The 20,462-nt window shown below is 36.8% G+C and overlaps 1 protein-coding gene across 1 annotated transcript; it reads left to right on the forward strand.

Annotated features, from left to right (window-relative positions):
• The first annotated feature begins 1,511 nt into the window (after positions 1 to 1,511).
• On the forward strand, positions 1,512 to 11,894 carry LOC121645500. The gene is made up of 9 exons (XM_041993990.1): positions 1,512 to 1,534; positions 1,801 to 1,925; positions 4,655 to 4,683; positions 5,772 to 5,845; positions 6,532 to 6,846; positions 7,473 to 7,760; positions 8,569 to 8,679; positions 8,808 to 8,844; positions 9,033 to 11,894. The coding sequence occupies exons 2-9, from the start codon at positions 1,923 to 1,925 to the stop codon at positions 9,079 to 9,081; spliced, it is 906 nt and encodes a 301-aa protein (XP_041849924.1). The 5' UTR covers positions 1,512 to 1,534; positions 1,801 to 1,922; the 3' UTR covers positions 9,082 to 11,894.
• Positions 11,895 to 20,462: the final 8,568 nt, after the last annotated feature.

Below are 20,462 nucleotides of genomic sequence, written 5' to 3' on the forward strand. Positions count from 1 at the left end.
TTTAGGGAACATGTGGGTGTTAAAATACAGAATATATCTTATAAAGCATTTCACCCTTCATGATGTTCCATCAGTATGCAAATTTGTACTTTAGTCATGAGTACAGTTCCCGTACCAGATTTAATTATCTTCTCATCTAGTACATAAAGTTGAATAGTTAGGCTTTTATATCCCCATTTATTTACACCTACAGTCATTTATGTTAGGTAGACACCATGTGCACAGTCTCCCGTGTTACTGAATAATAAAGCTCCTTGTTACAGTTTTATGCCTGTATCTTTCCCCCTTTGATGTGCAATAATTCTCCTCATACTCCTGTACAATGGCAATTTTTCAAGGAAACTTTTATCTCTCCTCTTCACATGTTTCTACCCTTTCCTTTATTATACTGTTGTTTTTGTTTTTATTGAGCTAAGCTAATCATTTTATTCTTCTCTGTACCTCTAAAGTCTTAGGCCCACAGTGTATTTAAATTAAGTTTTGGATACGGGCTGAGTTTGAATATGAAAAACAGGAGTAGGGATTGGAATAGACAGAATTTTGTTTTCACTTTTTCAGATGTTTCAGAGACATTCATGGAAAATCCCTGAAGTCCTTTGTGTGATACATTTTTCCTAATTCTATTGCTGTGAGTAAACAGGTGACACAGAGATTCCATCCCAGAGAATGTCATGATTGCTGATCACTCCAAGGTATTACCCTAATCTTCCACACTGTTGGGGAAGCTCCATTTCAATTAAAAAGACAGATTTACAAGAAAATAGGACGTTTACTGATCTGAACATAGAAGGAGATATCCGCTTATAGATGAAAATAAACTCAAGGAGCCAGAGGTCCTGCCACCTTAAAGACTCACTGTAGACCCTCAATTTTCTCAGTGGCAGGAAATCACCCAAACAATGGTGACTGGAATTAATGATAATGTTCTTTTCATATATCAGATGAAATGGTATTAAAAATGAGATTGAAAAACAGAACTGAGAGGTTGTACTTCAAAATGTGACAAAAGAATAAAGAACAAGACATGAATATGAAACAGTGCTTTGCTTGGAATGAGTTCCAGCAAATCAGCTGAGGGCATGTACTGGTCACGTGCTTGACGGCAAAACACCACCCACGCTAAAAGCACAACCACACAGAACAGATGCTTAAGGACTTACCATCACTTAAAATCATTGCACCACTTTGAGGAAATATTTATGTATCAGTCAAATGTCAGCAGGTCACTCACTGAATGGTGCCAAAGAAACAGTAACTGACTGCAGGCTGGAAAAATGAAAAAAAGTGTCCACAGCAGTCTTGAAAACTACTCGCATATATTTGCTGAGGTAAAATCTTCAACGTGAAGGTACACAGGTGAGACTACACACTCTTCATAAATACATCTAATTTTCCACAACACATTTGGCCTCTTTAAAGTGTGTTTCATGCCTAACCTTTTTGTGTGTGAGGTAAAGGAATGCTATAGGAGCAGCAGAGTTTTGACACAATGTGGTTTTCTTTTGCAGATATACTTCCAGAGAAATCATATCAGGTAGAAACCAGGAAGTCTCACATACTTACGTCAACTATGAACACAAACACATAGACATACACACACACACACACACTGAGGAAGTCAAAACAGTTTTGTAGAAGCCCTGCTAAAACACAAAATTGCATTTTCTAGAAATAAACTCCAATTTTATGACATATTTTAATTTGTGCTGTGATGTGCATCTCTCCATAACTAAAACTGTAATATCCAAAGTTTTCTATTGGCTGTGAAGTTTAACTTATTCAACTTAACTTATTTAACAGTATTCAATGACAGAAAGGAAAAAGAAAAAAAGAAAACAGATGACGTATCAGTCTCCACCCCTCCAGTGAAACATAAGGAGGAAGTGAATTCTTCTCTAATCATAGCTGAAGAAGACAACACAATGGTAAGAACCTCTCTCATGTTTCTGATCTGTTCATGCTGTCAGCAATTAGTGTCACAAAGTTTATGTGTTATGATTAAAATAATAATCTTCTTTTGTGTTAATGTGCCAGTTTGTGAGTTATTTACATAGATTACAAACAAATAAACACTCTATGGGTCACTGACAGAAGCAGGTTGTACATGCCATGTGTCTGCTCACATTTTTACAGGAAGAGCTATGTTTACAAAATATTTAAGTTGCTAGATTGAGATCGTGAATACAGTAACACAGTGGGCTGTAGCTTTATATGAATATGAATGAGAAAATCTATTTAGATTTTACTTATTGAAAGGAGAGCTACTTGCAAATCAGTGTTCTCGTATTAAAATCTATACCTCGGCAGAAACTCTGCTTTGTCTTTGACAAAAAAGAAAAAACAGAAAGTAACATTTGCTATACGCTTTTTTTTTTTTAACTGTAAAAGTCTTATCAGTAACTTCATAACTTGTAAGTCCGCTGAATTAATCTGTTTATCACTTTTTATCTCTTGAATCTATGACTGTATGCTAAATCACTGATATAGTATAATATGACTGCACGTGGCAAAGGAAATAGAAAGTCATTGTTTTATTTTCTTTTTGTCCTGGAACCTTTTAGTTGTGTAGCAATAGAAGCCGAACGAGTAATCCTCTTCTGCCAAGTCTGTGCATGTTTCCAGTCACTGTCAACTTACAAAATCTTTGTTTATCTACATGTAGTATCGGTCACTTTCCACATAAAAAGATATGTAACTCCGGTTGCATAAAATGACTTAATTGTGTGGGAATGGTATGTGCTTCTTCATGTTTTCTGGCAGCAGTCATTGCCTTCAAATAATTCAGTATGGCAGGTGGAGCTCTGTCACGAGGGAATTCCCACACGAGTATCGTTTAGGGATTAGGTCATTACTACAACTGTTAGTAGTTAGTGAAGTAGTAAATGCTATGAATAAAGAAAGAGAGCCAGTTTTCTGCCACTTTTGTCAGGTTTACTATCCTGCGTGGATTATATATCATATTCTATAAATTACTGAAACATAAACAGCTTTACTAAAGCTAAAAGGAAAACTGTTGTCCGCCTACATCTTTGAATTATCAGGTTCATAGTTTCTATTCTGATGGACACAAACTCTTCCAGAAGGATTATACCTCCATCCACAAAGCACGATAGAGGTTAACTATTAAAATGAGATTGATCACTTGTAAAGTGCTATATATGGTTGCCAGATCTAAAACTAGAATGACACTTCGGGAAGATTTTGGACCATAATTTGTGGCAGTTCTTTTTTTTATTATCTTCATTAATATCTTGTGAAAGAAATGTGTCCCTTCCTCTTAGTACAATCTGGCAGTCTTGTCACATAAATGCTCTATAAATCATTGGGTATAATGGAAATATACCACAACTTAATAATATCAAGCAGTTAAATCAAGCACTTATTTGAATGCTGCAGCATCATCAAGTGAACAATAGATATGACTTCCATCACAAGAATAAAAGAAATCATAAAAATGTAGAGCATGTAGGTTTTGTCTTAAATTAAATCAAGAATTTCACAGTTATGAGCATCACTCCCAAAGCCTGTGTTACTTATCCTGAAACCAAATGTATTCTGTTTAGGTCATTGTTGTTCAGCCTTTGGGGATTCCCTCTGATGATGTTTCAGCTGAGGTCAGAAAAAGCTGCAGAAGGGCCTCTAACTAGAAAACAGTCTAAACTATCTAGGGGTGTTTCCACATTCACATCCTTTTCTTTTCTTTTTTTTTTTGTTATATTTCTGGGAATTATTCCTGCCACACTGGAGACATTTTTGTATTTGTAGTTGCAGAGTTTCAGCTATTCTGAAAAGGGTCAAAGTAGCCAGCATAATTATTAGATGTGTGACATATTATGAGCTTCATATTGTGATCAACTTCTCTATGATTAGTCACATTACACCGCCCTTTCTAAATAAACACCAAAGATTCATTTATCTGTCTGGGAATTTCCTGAGGTGACGTCACTGCCCGAAGAAAGGTCACAAAAAAATGTATTTCCTCATAAACACTTTATATGCTGCTTCATTTAAGATAAAAACTAATGTTTATCTTTGGGAGAGATAAGATGTTGCAGAGCGAAGAAGAGAAAATATACAGTTGAGAAAATAATAGTACTGCCTGTACAAACTCAAACTTTCTGTATGTGGTTTCTGTAAAATCACTTATGAGCTACGAGAAAACCAAAAAGCTGCATTTCCCCTCCACAGGTACAGGAATACACCTTTCTTAATTTCAACATAAACAGACTCTCTCTGTTCGAGCTGCAGGGACTTTCCTTTAGCTCATTTTCAGCTAAAAATGCTCTGGGTGAACTCTTTCAGGATGAGAAAGTCTATTTTCCTGCTCGAGACTGATGGTGGAGGGCCACTCAGATATTCAAATTAGTTTACTTTTTGTTCATGTTCACCATAAATTTAATTAAACACACACAGTATGAAAATCTGATTGACAAAGATTACTTTGATGTGATGATGGTTCTAGGAATAGGGCTTTATCTGCCTATGACAGGAATATCACACCTCTGTACTTTTAAAGCCTATCTTGATGAACCTAAGGCCATTTCTGAGTGATCAATAAGGAACCTTTCTTAATTACTGCTGTTGTTCATTGATAGCACATTTAATCAGATGGGAATTCATTCTTATGTGTTTGTCTTGTTTGTCTTTTCAACAGGCCTCAAACTACAGGGCAAAGACTCCTCGGTAAGTAAAGTTCCTGTTTTCTGTTGTGTTTAGAGTGATTTAGAAATCTAACAGCAGTGACACACCTCAGGGGTTAGAAACAGCACCACTTTATCTGTATTCTTGGTGGATGTTTGTTGTTGGATACAGTGTTTTAGAAACTACAGTGATGTATTAATAGAAATAAATGTTAGTGAATGTGAGTCACTGTCAGTTCTGAATCTTTCTTTAATACAATGCAGAATTACTGTAAGCCAGCCCCCAGAAATCTGCAGAAAAAGGGAACAAGTATCCATTCATTCATGCATCAGTATGAGCTAAAGACTAATTGAAATGTGTGTTTCAGATCTGCATAGGTCACTGTTTTCTAAAAGTCCCATAACTGTCATCTGCATTGCAGTGAATAAGACAATAACTTTGTGATGCTGCATTGCACACAGTGATGGTGCAGCTGGCATACCTCAGTCATTTTTAAATGGGTGTTGTCATCTGACTACCTTAAATGAAGTCACTGAACATCTAATATATATGTCAAGAGACTTTAGTTGACTAATATTGGGTTGTTTCATAACCTTCACAGGATTCAAACTACTCATCTCTGCTCTCGGACCTCTATAACCCCAAAATTAACCAGTCAGAGCAAAGCTAAAGTTAAAGGGGTGGAAATATGATGAAATGTGTTTCTAACCAAGATTCAACACATGACAAGACTGAAATGTCAATGTTCAAAATGCATGTCACATAAACCTGAATTATCTTAATTGGTTTAAAAAAAACACAGAGAACTTTGCTAAATATTTAGTGTTAAGTTGATTTCCTAGAATTATTTTGTTAGTTTACTTAAACTTTGTTGAATTTGGGGATTGAGTGATTGCTGAGATCAGTTTTATTCATTTTAAATGTCAAATAATCTGACTCTCCTCTCACTCTTCAATGTGTGCAATTGTACAATCCTCTTCTATTATTATAAAATGAGACTTTGTGACCGTTGAGGGTAAATCTGTGTCAAACAAGATGATTAGATTTTGTGACCACTGATGAACTTTGTGTATATTTTGCTTTGTATGTCACTGTTGTACTGAAGTAATACTTTGCTTTGTTTTTTCCAGAGTTTTCCAGAAGGCACGTGTTCTCTTATGTTTCCTGCTGCTTCTGGATTTGACCTCAACCTCACCACTGAAAGGTGTGTAGGCCAAGTAGCAGTGTAACATCTTGCTGATAAAAATACAGAAATGAAAAAGAGTAATATGAGAAATGCTTGGTCACGCATGAGTAGAGCAACATTTACACAAAAAAAGTTAAGATTTTATCCAATACTGCTGCTCAAAGTCTTTGAGTGTAGATTAGCTCACAAGCTGCAGTTCAGCTACTTTTCTTTTTTTTAACCAACTCTTAATTCAACCAGGAGATAGAAAAGCAGCAAGTTCATCTCCAATGTTAAACCTTTACCTGTTTTAATCAGTATAGCTCTTATAAGAACCAGCTATGTGCCAAGTGCACCACAGACAAGTAAAATCAGTGATTAGTTGGATGAAAGTGTCCAAAAACACCCCCATCTAAGGCTTTCAATAAGCTTCACATCATGGACGACAGAAAAAGGACACTGCTAAAAATGTAATTTATACAAGAACGAAAGGACGTGGTGTCAGAGCATGAGCAGAACTGCTCTACTCCACTATGTCATCCAAGCTTCAACAAAATCCCCTTGAAATGTTCATCCGATCTAAGTCTAAAACAAGAAAGGTTTGCACAATATTACTTGATAATATTGTATCTTCAGTAGTTTTTTTACTTTATTTACAAGCTGAAAGTTTTCCCCCTTTCCCTCTCTTATGTTTTTTTTTGTTTGTTTTGTTTTGTTTTTTTTAGGAAGTGATCATCAAAATTTCTTTGAGGGTGAAGTTGGTGGAAATGTGACCCTGCACTGCCCTGTCGACAAGAACAAGAATGTTACTTTTATGTATCTGCAAAGACTTAACATTCCTACCAAAGAAGTCCATTTTGTCAATGGATACCACATCAGTAAAACTTTAACCTTTTTTTGGGAAAACTCACGGCTGAATCGTAACAACTCTTCAGTTCTCATCTCTAATCTGAATGTTTCACATATTGGGACTTATGAGTGTGCTATCAGGTACAATGATGAGGACGTAATAAAAACTTTTCTGCAACTCAATGTTACAGGTATGCAACCGCTACACATCTACTTCTCCTTCATATTCCAAACATTAGGTGGTTAGGAGTGTCTCATATTGTTTATATGTGATTAGACTTTAAATGAACCATAAATAACCATCTCCATGTTTACATAAATGTTAGTGTTCAAGGTTTGTTTGTTGCATATTCTAATGCACAGTGCTTTAGTATCACTTTCATTTTCCTTTTTAATAGTTTTAGTAACAACGATCTTGTACAGATTCAGTACATCTATTAAAAACAAAAAATACTTAGCAAAAAAAGCATGTTGTAAATATTTTTACAGCTCTACCCTATCCCAAACATCACAAACAAACTGTAGCTTGTATGTGCAAGCAGGAGCATTTTGTGTGCTTAGTGCTGTTTAACATGACTTTTTAAATATATATACAGGACAGAGTAAATGAAGTAATCTTTCTTAAAAGTGTACTTACTTTATTCTACCTTTTTTTTATTATTATTTTTGACCACCCGAAAATGTACATGTCCATCTCACATATAGCAAAACTTAATACCGGTTTTGTATTTTAGTGTCATTCTTTAAAAAAACAAAGCCCTAATGGTGGAATCATAGAACTGATCATAATCATTTGCTCTGCCTCTTTTTCCTTCAGCCCCCTATAAGAAACCGATAGTCACGAACAGCTGTAAGGAAGAGAATGGAGTGTCGGGTTGCCATGTGACATGTACATTTCATGATGGATTCCCAGAGAACAGAATTCAGTGGGATAAAGAACCTGTGAATGGCAGCGCAAAAACACACATAACAGAAGGAAGTACAGAGGAAGACCCCATTACCAAGCTGTTCAACATCTCCAGCACTGCATACATCAACTGCTCTGGTGGAGAACGCATGGTTTCCTGCTCTGTGGGGGGTGTCACCTTAAACACCTCCTTAGTCTGTGAGTACTAAACTCAGATCTTTAACAAAAGTCTGTCTTTGTTTTCAGTCACTGGGAAAGTTTTAGGAAGTGTGATAAACAAGGGAAACCCCTTTGGCATATTTATTTACTTTTCATGGAATAGGTGAGGGGAATACTAAATATATGCTGCTATACTTTATTCTTCCTGTGAAAATAATGTAGACCTTGATATCCAAGTCTGTTCTCTTAAGGCAAGTTCTGACAAGTTTATTGACACATTTGCGTGTCTCTTAAGCCGTGTATAGTTAAGGCTTGACTGGCATGCAGTTTACAGGTGTTGGTTGGAGATCATTCTCTGATTGTTATTAGCAGGGCAATCATACTACTATTTTGGTTTATATCAAGCAGTAAAAATGGTAAGAAAATACAAGTTAAATAAGACACAATAGTATGTCTTTCTACTCAAACCAAGCAGTGTAATTAATTTAAAGCTTAATCTTAAAGTTATTACCTTTATTATTCTGGTTCATGAGTAGCTTGTGCACCTGTATTCAGGTCAGTCACAACTTTTCGGCTGCACACAGATGGGCCATGTGACTCGCCACAGAAAAACAACAAACATCCATACACACCCAAAAAATCAAACAAATCTAGCTAGAAAAGCATCAATGAATTAACTATTTGAGACTTTTCACATATTCATTGATTACACATTACATGTTCTTCTAACACAAATCAGGCTTTAAAACATAGCTGTAATTTATAGGCAGAAAACTTGAAATTAAACTTTGGAATCAGCCTTCAAACTACATGCTTTTGACTTTTATATGTTTGCTCTTATCTGTAGGTCCTTCCAAGGTCATCCCTTTTACTCCATATGTGGTAGTAGCGGTCATTGTAATAGTGCCTGTATTAGTGCTTGTGGTGGTGTATCTGATGTGTAGGAAGAGAAAACCAGGTAAGAACAGAACACAGCTGCTCTAAATACAGTTATCTGTCAATGTGAAATAATAAATGTGCAAAAATCCCACTGTTTTGTCTATTTTTTTTTTTTTTTTTTTTTTTTTTTTTTTTGCTTTTTTGCAGTAGAACCACCAGAATACATTGCAACAGCAAATATGGAGTAAGTGGATCTTTATTTAACACATTATATTACATTAATAAATCAACAATACGTTGATTACACAGATGAATGACAGTATTAAGACAGTAGTAAGATTAAACATGCTGTAAATTATAATCCAGCTGCCCCAAAATGTTTGTTGTAATGTGTAATATCTTTGTCTTTTTTTCCAACTTTGTTTTATCCAGGGAGGGTGTGCGCCTTACTGAGTGCAGAAAAGAGACAGAGGCATCCTGAGGGATCAAGTGGTGGAGAAGAAACTCGGATTTTCATTCCGAACAAAACGTGCACATCCTCAGAGTTGAGGACCACACCTGTCATCACTGAAGTGTTCATTACATTTGTGAGTTACCGGCTTAACTCAGCGGGGAATTACCAATGAATGGCTGTGACTCACGAGGGAGTCACAGCTACGTTTCTGTGACACTTGACATTTAGGGTTTAAGGAAGTATTCCAGTACTGTTCGAAGGGTGAGCGAGTTCTTCAAAGACATGACTTTTTTATTGTATACTGTAAAAATGCGTGGACAGAGAATCCCTCTAGATAATGTGAATAGTCAAACCCAAAGCACAGGTGGCTGCTCTTAACGTCTGTTACACTGAACTTACAAGCAGCTTCTGTGTCATAGTGTACATATATTTATTTCTGATGTAAAAAATATCTATGTATATATATATATATATATATATATGTGTGTGTGTGTGTGTGTGTGTGTGTATTAAAAAAGACAAAACACAGTCAATAGTTAGCTTAGCATTTTTTGGATTTAGCAAAATGTATTTTTTTTTTTACTGTCAGAGGTGATTAGTACAAACTAATGTCTAAATAAAGCAAAAAAGAATATTGGTAAGTCTATCATGGCTACATGTTTATCTGCACTTTGGTATTACATATATTATCTTGTATGGGGGCACTATTGATTATGATGATTATGATATGATTATGGTACCCTTTTTTTTTTATTTTTATTTTGAAGTCTTCCTAAAAAATGTGCTCTCAGGTTTGTGTTATATGCTGCTCTCTAAATTATTTCTAAAAGAGTTGGTCCTGTTTAATCTAGTAAGAAAAAGGAACTTTCTTTTTTCCCCCTTCATCGGAATAACCAAACAGTCTAAAAGGCCTGCTTTCGTTTCCTAAATATGTCTGCAGTAGTCCTCTTCAGTGACTGCTGATGTGATTAAATGTATTTTTGCCTTCTTTTTGGCATTTAATATCATGTTCTCATCTTATCTTATTCTGTATCCAATTAAACTAAAGTATTGAAGAAAGAATTCACACTGTAGTAACTGTAGTGGACCATATGGGCCAACATACACTTACTTTACTTTACTTACATCATGCTGTAGTAATACTCTGTACCTGTAGCCAAAAAATATTATTTAATTAAAACTGTATGAATGCTATAATTGAAAGGTACTTTAAATGAAAAGTACTGAAAATAAATATGTGTCCTGAGAAACTGCAGGAATGGGTTTTGACTACTCCATGGTCTCCTGGATTACTGACTACCTGACAAGCCACAGTTTGTCCATCTGCAGTGTTCTCTCTAATGTAGTACTTATTGAATTAGGGGTTCCTCAGAGGTCTGTGCTTTCTTTTTTCCTTTTCACCTGATTCACCACTGACTTTCAGCCCAACTCAGTCATGCCACCTTAAAAAGGGTGCATAAAAGAGGGAAAGAAGGAGGAGTATAGAGCGCTGGAGTACAACTTTGTAGAGTGGATCAGCAGGAATCACCTGGATCTAAATGTGACCAAGACTTGATAGACATCCAGAGGAGGACTCCTTCACAGCCACTAAAGAGCAGGAGGTGGAAGTGGAGGACCTGGGAGTAACTGTTGACGGACTGGACTGATGCTATGTACAAGAAGGAGATGAGCAGGCTCTACTTGAGAAAGCTTCAGTGTTTGCAACAAGATGTTAGAGATCTTTTATCAGCCTCTTCTTCTCCAGAGTGGTTTTTTTTTTTTTTGGCTGCAGCATCGGAGCCAGCAGCAACAAAAGACTGAAGAAACTGATAAAGATGGCTGACTCCATCTTGGGGTGGAAACTGGTGGAGAGGAAGTCATTAGACAAACTGGTCTCCATCATGGACAACTTAAACCATCCTCTCTACCACACACTGGTCAGACAGCGGAGCTCCTTTAACAGACTGAGAGAGCACCGCTCTCGTTCGGACAGATACAGGATACTCTGTTCAACGATTCACCTCTGGGAGAGAGGGAACAGACTGGGAACATAATGGACAGATAATGGGCTTTACTTCCTGCTTTTAACATTTGATTGCAACTGCTGTTTATATTCATTTACTATTTTATTGTATTTTATCTTTTATTCTATTTTTTAACGTTTATTTGTTTTTGCACATCCACTGGTTCAACTGCTACTAAAAACTAAAACCTTTAAACTTCTACACTTTAAAGCTACTTTTATATTTTATTGTTTTTATACTTATTCTTTTTTGCTTTGTATGTGTAAATTTGAAGTGTATGTTTAGTTTATTATTTAGTTTTTTGTTTTGAGTAATTGTCATGTTTGCTGCTGCAACCCCCGATTCCTCAGTTTGGGATCAATAAAAATATATAGGTACTGTAGGTGTTTGTGCACCCATCCGTCCATCCATCCATCCATCCGTCCATCCATCCATCCATCCATCCATCCATCCATCCATCCATCCATATAAATGGCATAGAGCATTGCTGTCTTGAATAAAACAAGGCACATGCTAAACCTGAAAGCTCTTTACGCCTTATATTGTACATTAATGTTGCCATACATGAGTTACTGTGTAGAGGTGTGGGGGAATACACACAATAGTAACAAACAATAAATACAATGCAGAAAAGGGCCATCAGATTGATAAATAATGCTGGATATAGCGATCATACAAATGAACTCTTTCAAGCTATAAAATTTCTAGATTTGATTCAGTTGAAACAAAACAAAACAAAACAAAAAGTGTTTGAAGGCAGAAATATTGTGGTGTTTTGTTTTATTTCTTTATGTCTTCTTGGGAGGAGGGAGAAAGGGGAGTGTGTACTTTTTTTATTGTGAAGTAGGAAATTTGAGTTGTTTAATAGAGTTGGAGTGTTACAGTGTATTGTAGAAATGGGGTAGGGTTTTATAAGTTTATACTTCTGCCTACTCCTTTTCTGATGTGAAATGTGAAGATGTAAATATTGTTAATGACTTTGAAATATATTTTGATATAAATATATATATTTAGATTATATATATATTAGATATATTAGATTATTTGCTTCTTCACTCATGGATTTTTAAACAAACTTTGATAAACAGTTGAATTTATGTTTTTATTACAAATTAAGTTACCCAATAGTTTGTGTAAGTACAGTTGAAACTGTACTCCATTGGTTTGGCTCATTTTTTGAAACAGAAATTACATTCTTAAAACTATAAGATCATTTAGCCAAACAGTCTTACAGTTCTGTGCAACATTACAGCTCATTAGCAAAAGCTCATATCTCTCCCAAAACTGTTAACACTTGCTTCCAAACTAGATTCCTTTCCCATATAAAGAGTCAGTACAATCATAATTGCAAAGATCCTTCAATTGCTTTGGGTCATTTGCATTCACTTAGTGCTTTTGCTAAAATAACCTGGATGGTTCAGCACAACACCATGGATCACCTACATAAACTCATATCTCTTCCAAAACTATTTACCCCTGTTCAAAAATAAATTCCTTTCTCATATAAATAGTCAGTGCTCCCAAAATGCTTCATCCCTTTAGCATTGTGTAAGCACTGCAAGTTAAAATGCCTAGATGTTTTGTTACTATGGCAGAGGTCTTGCTAACAGAATACAATTATGTATAAAACTGAAAAAAAGAAGAAAAGAAAAAAAGATATCACGGTAAGAGCAGCCTCCAAAGTTTGACATCACACACACACTGCACTCATACTGCCAAGGAAATTCTGTAATTCCATCACTGACTGAGTTCATACCTGTTTTCCCTGCGAAAGGTTTGGACAATGGAGGAGACTGTAGAGTGAGGCACGTTAGGCTGCAGTCAGCGTCCTGCCTCTGCCATTGTGAGGCGACATCAGGGTCTATAATTGTGGACCAAATTTCATCCAGGACAGCCTGGTGTCTTCATGCTCCTTGGCCTCTTCCTCCTATTCCACCACCACAAATTCTCACTCCACCTCTTCTCCTTCTTCCTCCTTCTTCTCTTCCTCTTCCTCAAGCAGGAAGTTGCCCTTGTTCATTTACTCGGCCAGGTCCAAGTTCATACTGCAAATGGTACTCTCCCTGGCCAAGCTCTATATATACATGTATGCATGTACAAGCATTCACAACCATAGACAGCTTCTGTCAGGCAACTAAACAAACTGTTTGATTCGTCATCTGAGATGCGGGAAACTCCTCTTTTGTTAGTCAAGTTCTCATTTCACCTGACTGTTAGTTATTTTCATGAATTTTTCAAATGTTCCAAGAAATTCCTACATGTTGTTCATGGTATTATGTTCTTGACTAATTTTGACAAATGAACAGACCATTGTGCATATGATGACTTATAAAATGAAATCATGCTGACATGTTTTGGAGAAAACAACCATTAGACTGAGACTTAACTAATCAGTTTAGATCAGCAAGATCTATTCATTTGGAAAATGTGCTAAATGTGGGCTCATTGTGGTCTACTTGTGCGTAATCATTTGCAAAGATGCACTGAGACGCGACATGTAAAAGACATTTGCAGTTTGATGAAATCAATGAGAAATGCCATTCTGTTGTGAACAGTTGTAAGGTGGTTGGGAGATTTGTTCATGTTACTTTGAGAATGTCATTTCTGTTTCAAGAAATGAGCCAAACGAACAGAGAAATAATATGAGAACAAATCACTGCTGTTTATCTGCCACTAGATGGCGGCAAAGTACTATGTGGTAAAACTGAGTCCTCAGGCTTTTAACCGGCTGGGTTAACATGTACTATAACCTCTTAATATTACACAGAATTATTGCATCAGTAAACTTGAGCATTTATCAAGTCATTTTCAGGGAGAAAAATACTGAGACCTTCAATATGGTGTTTTATCAGAGTAAGATTAATACAGACACACATAATGTCTCCTGCAAGGGCAGGAATGAGTAGCCATTTTTTAATTAAAGAAAAGATAAAAACAAAAACAAAAACCCAAGAATACAGGAGAGTGGTTGCAGAGTAGAAATGAATAATGAACAATGTAATGAACAATAGATGGCAATGGATATTAGGATACAGATAAACACACATTAGTAAGCTATTTCCACATCCTCTGTTCTCATTTTTCCAATTATGTTTCTTTGCAAACACACCTCCAGGTTTCTCTCTGTCTCATGAGCCACTGTGACAGGCTGTCAGTCCGTGTCTCTGCCCTGTGTTTACATTTGGGCAGCAGAGCAGCACCAAGCTGGTTGCACTTTAGGAATTTAACCCCAAGGTTCCTGCCCACCTCCTCCTTCTCCTCCTCCTCTCAGCCTGTCTTCCCTGTATCTTTCCCATCCTTTTCATCCCATTTCATCCCTCTTCTATCACCTCTTTGCATGGGCTCACTCATTCCTCTTCTCTTCACTTTAGTTGGGAGCTATATTCAATCATTCAAAGTCCTCCCTTCAATTATTCTCCACCCCCCCCCCCCCATCACCCACCCCCAAACTTTCTCTCCTTTTTCTTTCATGATAACCCTTTCTCCATTCTTGTCCCCTGAAGTCTCCACTCCCCTCCTTTCTCGCCCTTTTCTATTTCCACTTTAAAATTCAGAGCTTTGTTCAACACCCCCCACCCCTTCCTCTGTCATCATCCCCTCACCTCCCACCCCACCCCATCTCCTTCCCTCCCTTCATTCCTCTGCTGTCTAACCCAAACAAACCAGGAGGGACCGTCCTCTGCGATGGCTGCAGGAGAAACACACATTACATGTCAGAGTTGGCTGGAACACAAACATTAGTCAATTTGACGTTCTGAAAAAGGATATGAGGCACTTTAGTTCAATGTGAAATCGAGTTACTATGAGGGGATCTATGCGCTCAATATCTGTATGTTTAGGATAATTTACTAAAATGCAGTTTAATTTAAAGAAAGCTCTAAGTTTTCAGAGAATTGAAACATCATTGACAACTTTATAATCCCAATTTTGTTTCAAAATGTAATCAAGACTGTAAGATGTAAAGATTTTGTAGAGATATTAGAAGTCTAATTCAAGTGAGAAGTTGTGATAATTAGCAAAACTGTAGGCAGAGTTTTTGTGTGTAACGGTGATGCAGCAGAGTGTATAATCTGCTTAATGGGAGAATGCTTTCAGTCAGAACAGAGTCCTGTGGCATTTCTCAGCAAGAGGTTTGTGACCTCTGCCACACTGTTCTGTGTGGGATTTATAATCAGATTATACTAGTTATGAAAGTCAACTAGATTAATTTTAGTGCAGGGAGCTAGAGCACAAGGCATCAATTCACAACAGGAGCTGGTCAGCTTAAAGGAAACTGGGCTGAGATTTTTCTTTTTCATTTAGCTACACAATAAGTTTGAAGTGTATCAACAAAAACAAGTACAAGGCAAAGGTAAACATGCTGACATGATTAAAAGTTGTGCTAAATTCTGATTTGTCTTTGTTTTTAATTTTTTTAAAGAATATTTGCTAAAGATGGATCATGTATGCCCCTTTTCTCCTCACTGTGATTGACAGGAAGGTGTTTATCAAAGCTGTGAACATCATATTTATGCCATATCACATAAAATGAACTCACCATTACACTATGAATTTAAATGATAGCAGAAAATATTGTCAACCTGGCATTCAGCTATAACAACATATTTCTGCTTTGTGTACAGACACTAAAAATGCAAACATATATTTTTGCAGGCGTTTTGAGACATGCTGTAAGTATTCCGCTGTGAGCTGTATTGATGTGTAGTCCCTTTGTTCAGGTTTAGTACATGCCTTTTTGTAGATTGTGTTTTTGGGAGAACTAAATGAAGTTGGCGAAGCAGAGACAGTGAAGGACCAATCAGGTCAGGAGGCTCAGCTCTGCTGATGCTGCAGCTGAGTAATCATGTTGTTGCCGTCACTGCAGAAACCCCCTCCCTGACCCTGTGAGACAGGAGAGGTGACCTGGAAGCATTTATCACCTCTGTGTTTTCTGACCCATGACCTGAAGCCTGAGATAGGGAAAAGGGTCCAAATACATCAGAGAGGAAAGGGGAGGAGATAACAAAAGAATTATGGAAGGGAGTCATCAATGCAATGAATAAATATTTATTTCTTCACCAAATTCTTAACATGGAACAATTTGTTTCTTTTGATCTCTGCACAGTCAGTACCCAAAAAGTCATGCTGGCAGATTGTTGCAGCTGCTGGAATCCAGTGTCTCTGGTTGCGTGATTGCACACCCAAGCTACGGCGGACGAAATTTGCAGTCTCTGGTTTAGTTTATCTATTAGCCATTAGCAGAAACTTGAAAGAAAGTCGGCTCAGAGCCCAAATGAACTATTAACACCTCTCTGTCACAGAGATACAGCAAGAAGCTAGCGGCCAGGGCCTCTTTAGATATGTGACCCAGTATGTAAAGTTGTGTGTGCGTGTATAGATGAGCGAAATCTGAGTAGACACTGACAAGAGTCTCATCTCCTTTGAATATTTATAGAGCTGCTTAAGATTTGACCTTTCCATTTGCACACATTCACGGGGACCTGTAGTGCTAACATCGCTGTGCTGCCTGAAAAACTCAGACAGGTGATCATAGCTGACTCTCCCATGGGAGGATTGAATGTGGAGAGCCAGCAAGAGAAGCAAAGATCAGAATGAAGGATTGGCGAGTGAGATGTCCAGTTGGCTGAAGATACTTGGCAGCCTTATGTATCTGCTAAAGCTCAACATCAAAGACTATCAGTATTTGTAACATGTTGAGGAAGACCAAAATTGGCATTGTCCAGTAACAGATAATTATGTTTTCCTGCCTGTGACAACATTTATCCTCTGAATGTTTCTACAGAGAGCTAATGTGAATGCTGGGCATAATTTGAAAGTCTAACACTACTCCACATCTCAGGCTTTATGTGGCAGAAGTCAACTGCACAGACATAAAACACAGATTCAACTTGTGATAAATGGTATTATCTTTATCATTACAAAAATATTAATGATAGTTATAATAGTCAGCATGATTATTGTACAAATAAAACTCAATGGAACTATCAATAACAATGATAATATTGATGACAGTAGTAGTAAACCATAGCAACAATGACAATTACTTAGGTTATTAGAATAATGATTGACTTTGATATAGTTGTGTTTTTCGTGAATAAGTTACAAGTTACAAAAATTAAAACATGAGAGGTGTGGAGTTAAAGTAAAAGGATGATTTATTTGTTGCTATTTAACTATATGTGTTTGTGTTATAAATGGAGACAAGTAAAGCTACTCCAGCCGTGTTACTAGAAGTTTTTATTGAAAGTCACTTCTATTATTTATTGTAATTTGTCTCTATATTGCATTGTAAAATGCAAGTTGAGGTGTTTCAAGTGGTTTGTTTTCTTATCCCTGTTACTGTAAGATGGAATTGGGATAGTTTTATATAGCTATAACACAGAAATATAAATAGAAGGTCCAATACTGAAGCTCTCAACTGAGAAAATTCTGTTACCAGCTTTTCTTACAAACTACACAACCAACTCACATTTCACTTTCTATGCATCTAGTTTGTAATTTGGAGCATGTATTTAAAATAAATTGTCTTGGTTGGCTTTTTGGTTGTCTAAAAGATTAACTAGTCTATTTGTCAACTTAGAAATTATACAGGTGGTGACATTTTAAATCAATGATCAATGAAACACCAAGCAAGCAGCCAAATAAAAGCAGAGCAGTTCTCCAAACAGAAACTAAATTCTAGAGATGATTGTGGCTGTATAAAAAACAAAACAAACAACAACAACAAAAAAAAACTCCATATATACCTTAGAGAGCCATTAAAGTTTTACAAACCAAAATTAATTTGCCACCACTTGTCCACTTTAAGCTGTATACCCCACAAATCTAGACTTTACCGTAGAGTGAGTAAGGAAGTAAGTAAGTAAATGTTTATTTATATAGCATCTTTCAAGATAAAAAATCACAAAGTGCTTAACAAAAAAAAAACAGAACACAAAATAACACAATAACACAGTGGTCAGAAAAACAAACTGTAGCATAAGAAAAAGAGGATATACTTCAATTGTTGCATAACTAAACACGGCATAAGATGTCAAGAACACAATCTTCATAGTAAAGCACGGTAGAGGCAGCATTATTCTGTCAGATTGCTTTAAATTTGTAATGACTGAAGGAATGATGGATGGTGCTAAATCAGAGAAATTCTTGAAAAAATAGTATTTCTGGTGGAGACAGATGACTGTTGTTCTAAAATAATGCCAAAACAAAACCACCATGTGTGCCATATGGTCTTCCATCTGTTGTTGCGTTTCATTAATTAAATAATCCTCTGCCAACATTAGTCAAACTTCTGTTCATGAGCTGATGAGAGGTATGGAGATGGGAACAAAATACATTTTTCAGCTCCTCTGTGAGCTCAGCTTTAGGGCTAAGTTAGTAACAGAAAGTGAGAGAAGCTGTGAGGAAAAATGGCTGACATGCTGCCCAATCAGGGAACACTTGACACCAACAGGTCCCTACTGCAACCTCCACTTAAATTTGTGTCCACTGCACAGACATGGCGAGGGATTTGAGGAGGGACATGATGTTCAGACTTTTTATGTGGAAGAAATGCTGAAACACATGAGAGTTTTGTTTCTGTATTTTAGATGTATTTATCAGATTAATGACCTGTGTGAGCTTTTTTGAGTCTCGTATGTGAGACTGACTGTGTGAAGGATGATGTGTGTTATGTGTGTATTTGCTTGTGTGTAATAAGAGACACCTGAGACAGTTAGAAGGTCATTCCTGCAGTCTGGTCACATAGCTTTGATCATTTTCTCGTCGCCTCAGAAATAGACCAGAGAGGACAGGCCTGGCACAAACACTCCCTCCCTGTGTGTGTGTGTGTGTGTGTGTGAGAGAGAGAGAGAGAGAGCGAGAGAGAGAGAGAGAGAGAGAGAGAGAGAGAGAGAGAGAGAGAGAGTCCAAGGCAGACCAAGGGAGTGTGCTAACCCAACAGACTGACAGGGAATCTGCACTTGTTTGTAGTGCACAAGCCTGTTTGCATGACTAAACTAATGCATTTGCACACATGCCTTTATTTGTCTCTGCTCACATTTACTATGTGAATGTGTTCGTGCACGTATTGCAAAAGCTTGAAGAGGCATTGTGTGTGTGCACAGTGTGAGTGTTATAGGTGGGATTGTGGTCTCAGTTCTTATGTTGTCAAAACAATGAATTCATGCTTGACTCTTGTGCAGGATTCTGAGAGATGTCCTGTTTTTAACGAGCCATGAGCCTTGCAACATCAGCGGCATGTAATCTGATTTCAACAAGTTCAAATTAATTAGATTTGAAGTAATCACTGTAACAGTTATGCTAAAGGGTAAAGTTATATTTAACAAAACTGCGTAGCAGCGTTCTTCTTTCTGGCCATGACTTTGTGATGTGGGATGTGGGGTTTTTCAATTTAACCTATTCCAGTCTGATGCAGCACATACTTGCCTTTACCTTTTCCATGCTACAGTAGGGCACACAAATATATATATATATATATATATATATATATATATATATATATATATATAGCAGAGAAGTGGCTCTGTATAGTTAATATATTAGTTACAGCCCAACAAAGTGAGTTAGCATATCCACATAGAGGAACTCCTTTCTTCTTCAGTATATATACTGACAACACGTTTATTGACTATTAAAGATTTACTAGAGTCAACATTTAGTCTTGGTGGCAAGGTCAGAGACAGATGACACATTCATGGATGAAGAAATCTTGTTTTCTTCCATTTTCTTGGAGTCAGTTGCTATGATTGTGTATGTCAAAGATATAAGAATATAAATTAAGCTTTAATAAAGTTAGAACCAACTGAAATTGGCATTGTCATAGCTAAATGGGGGATTTCTGAAAACAATACAAGTTTGAAGAGCAATAACAAAAATCTCCATTTAAAATTGTGCTGCGTGGCAAATTCCTCAAAGTAGTAGCAGCAAACACTGACCAGGTGTTAAATTAGATATGAGGCCCAAGGTAAATGAAAAGAGTGTGTTCCCTAGACTCTGGTTAGATTGATGGTCCCTCTGTGAGCTGTTCTGCATGGGGTTTCAATGGTCTTTGTCAGTGCTAACCTTTACTTGATGAGGATTTAGGCTTTCTTTGGAACCTTACACAGAAAAGTCAATGCATGTTTGAATCAATGCCCAGAAATCAAGGAATACATTTGTTTGAAATTCTGCACAAAGACCATGTTTGGTTGTATTTCAAATTGCAGCAAAGCCCACAGGCACCATCAATCCATTAGAAAGGTATTGCAGCATCTCATTTTTCTCAGCATAAAGTGGAACAGAGCATCAGGACAGGATGCAATGCATGTTTGGCCAACTCTCCCAGCAGTTCCAGTGAGAGAAATTTCTGGAAGCAGAATAGACACTGTTAAAGGATGTCACAATAGACGTGGTCAGACTCACCTT

The sequence above is a fragment of the Melanotaenia boesemani genome, chromosome 9, assembly GCF_017639745.1.
Source record: "Melanotaenia boesemani isolate fMelBoe1 chromosome 9, fMelBoe1.pri, whole genome shotgun sequence".
Classification (NCBI taxonomy): domain Eukaryota; kingdom Metazoa; phylum Chordata; class Actinopteri; order Atheriniformes; family Melanotaeniidae; genus Melanotaenia; species Melanotaenia boesemani.

Coding starts and splice junctions, on each gene's coding strand:
- LOC121645500 (XM_041993990.1), top strand. Junction 4,684..5,771: donor TACAGGGCAAAGACTCCTCG/GTAAGTAAAGTT, acceptor TGTTTTTTCCAG/AGTTTTCCAGAAGGCACGTG. Junction 5,846..6,531: donor CTCAACCTCACCACTGAAAG/GTGTGTAGGCCA, acceptor TGTTTTTTTTAG/GAAGTGATCATCAAAATTTC.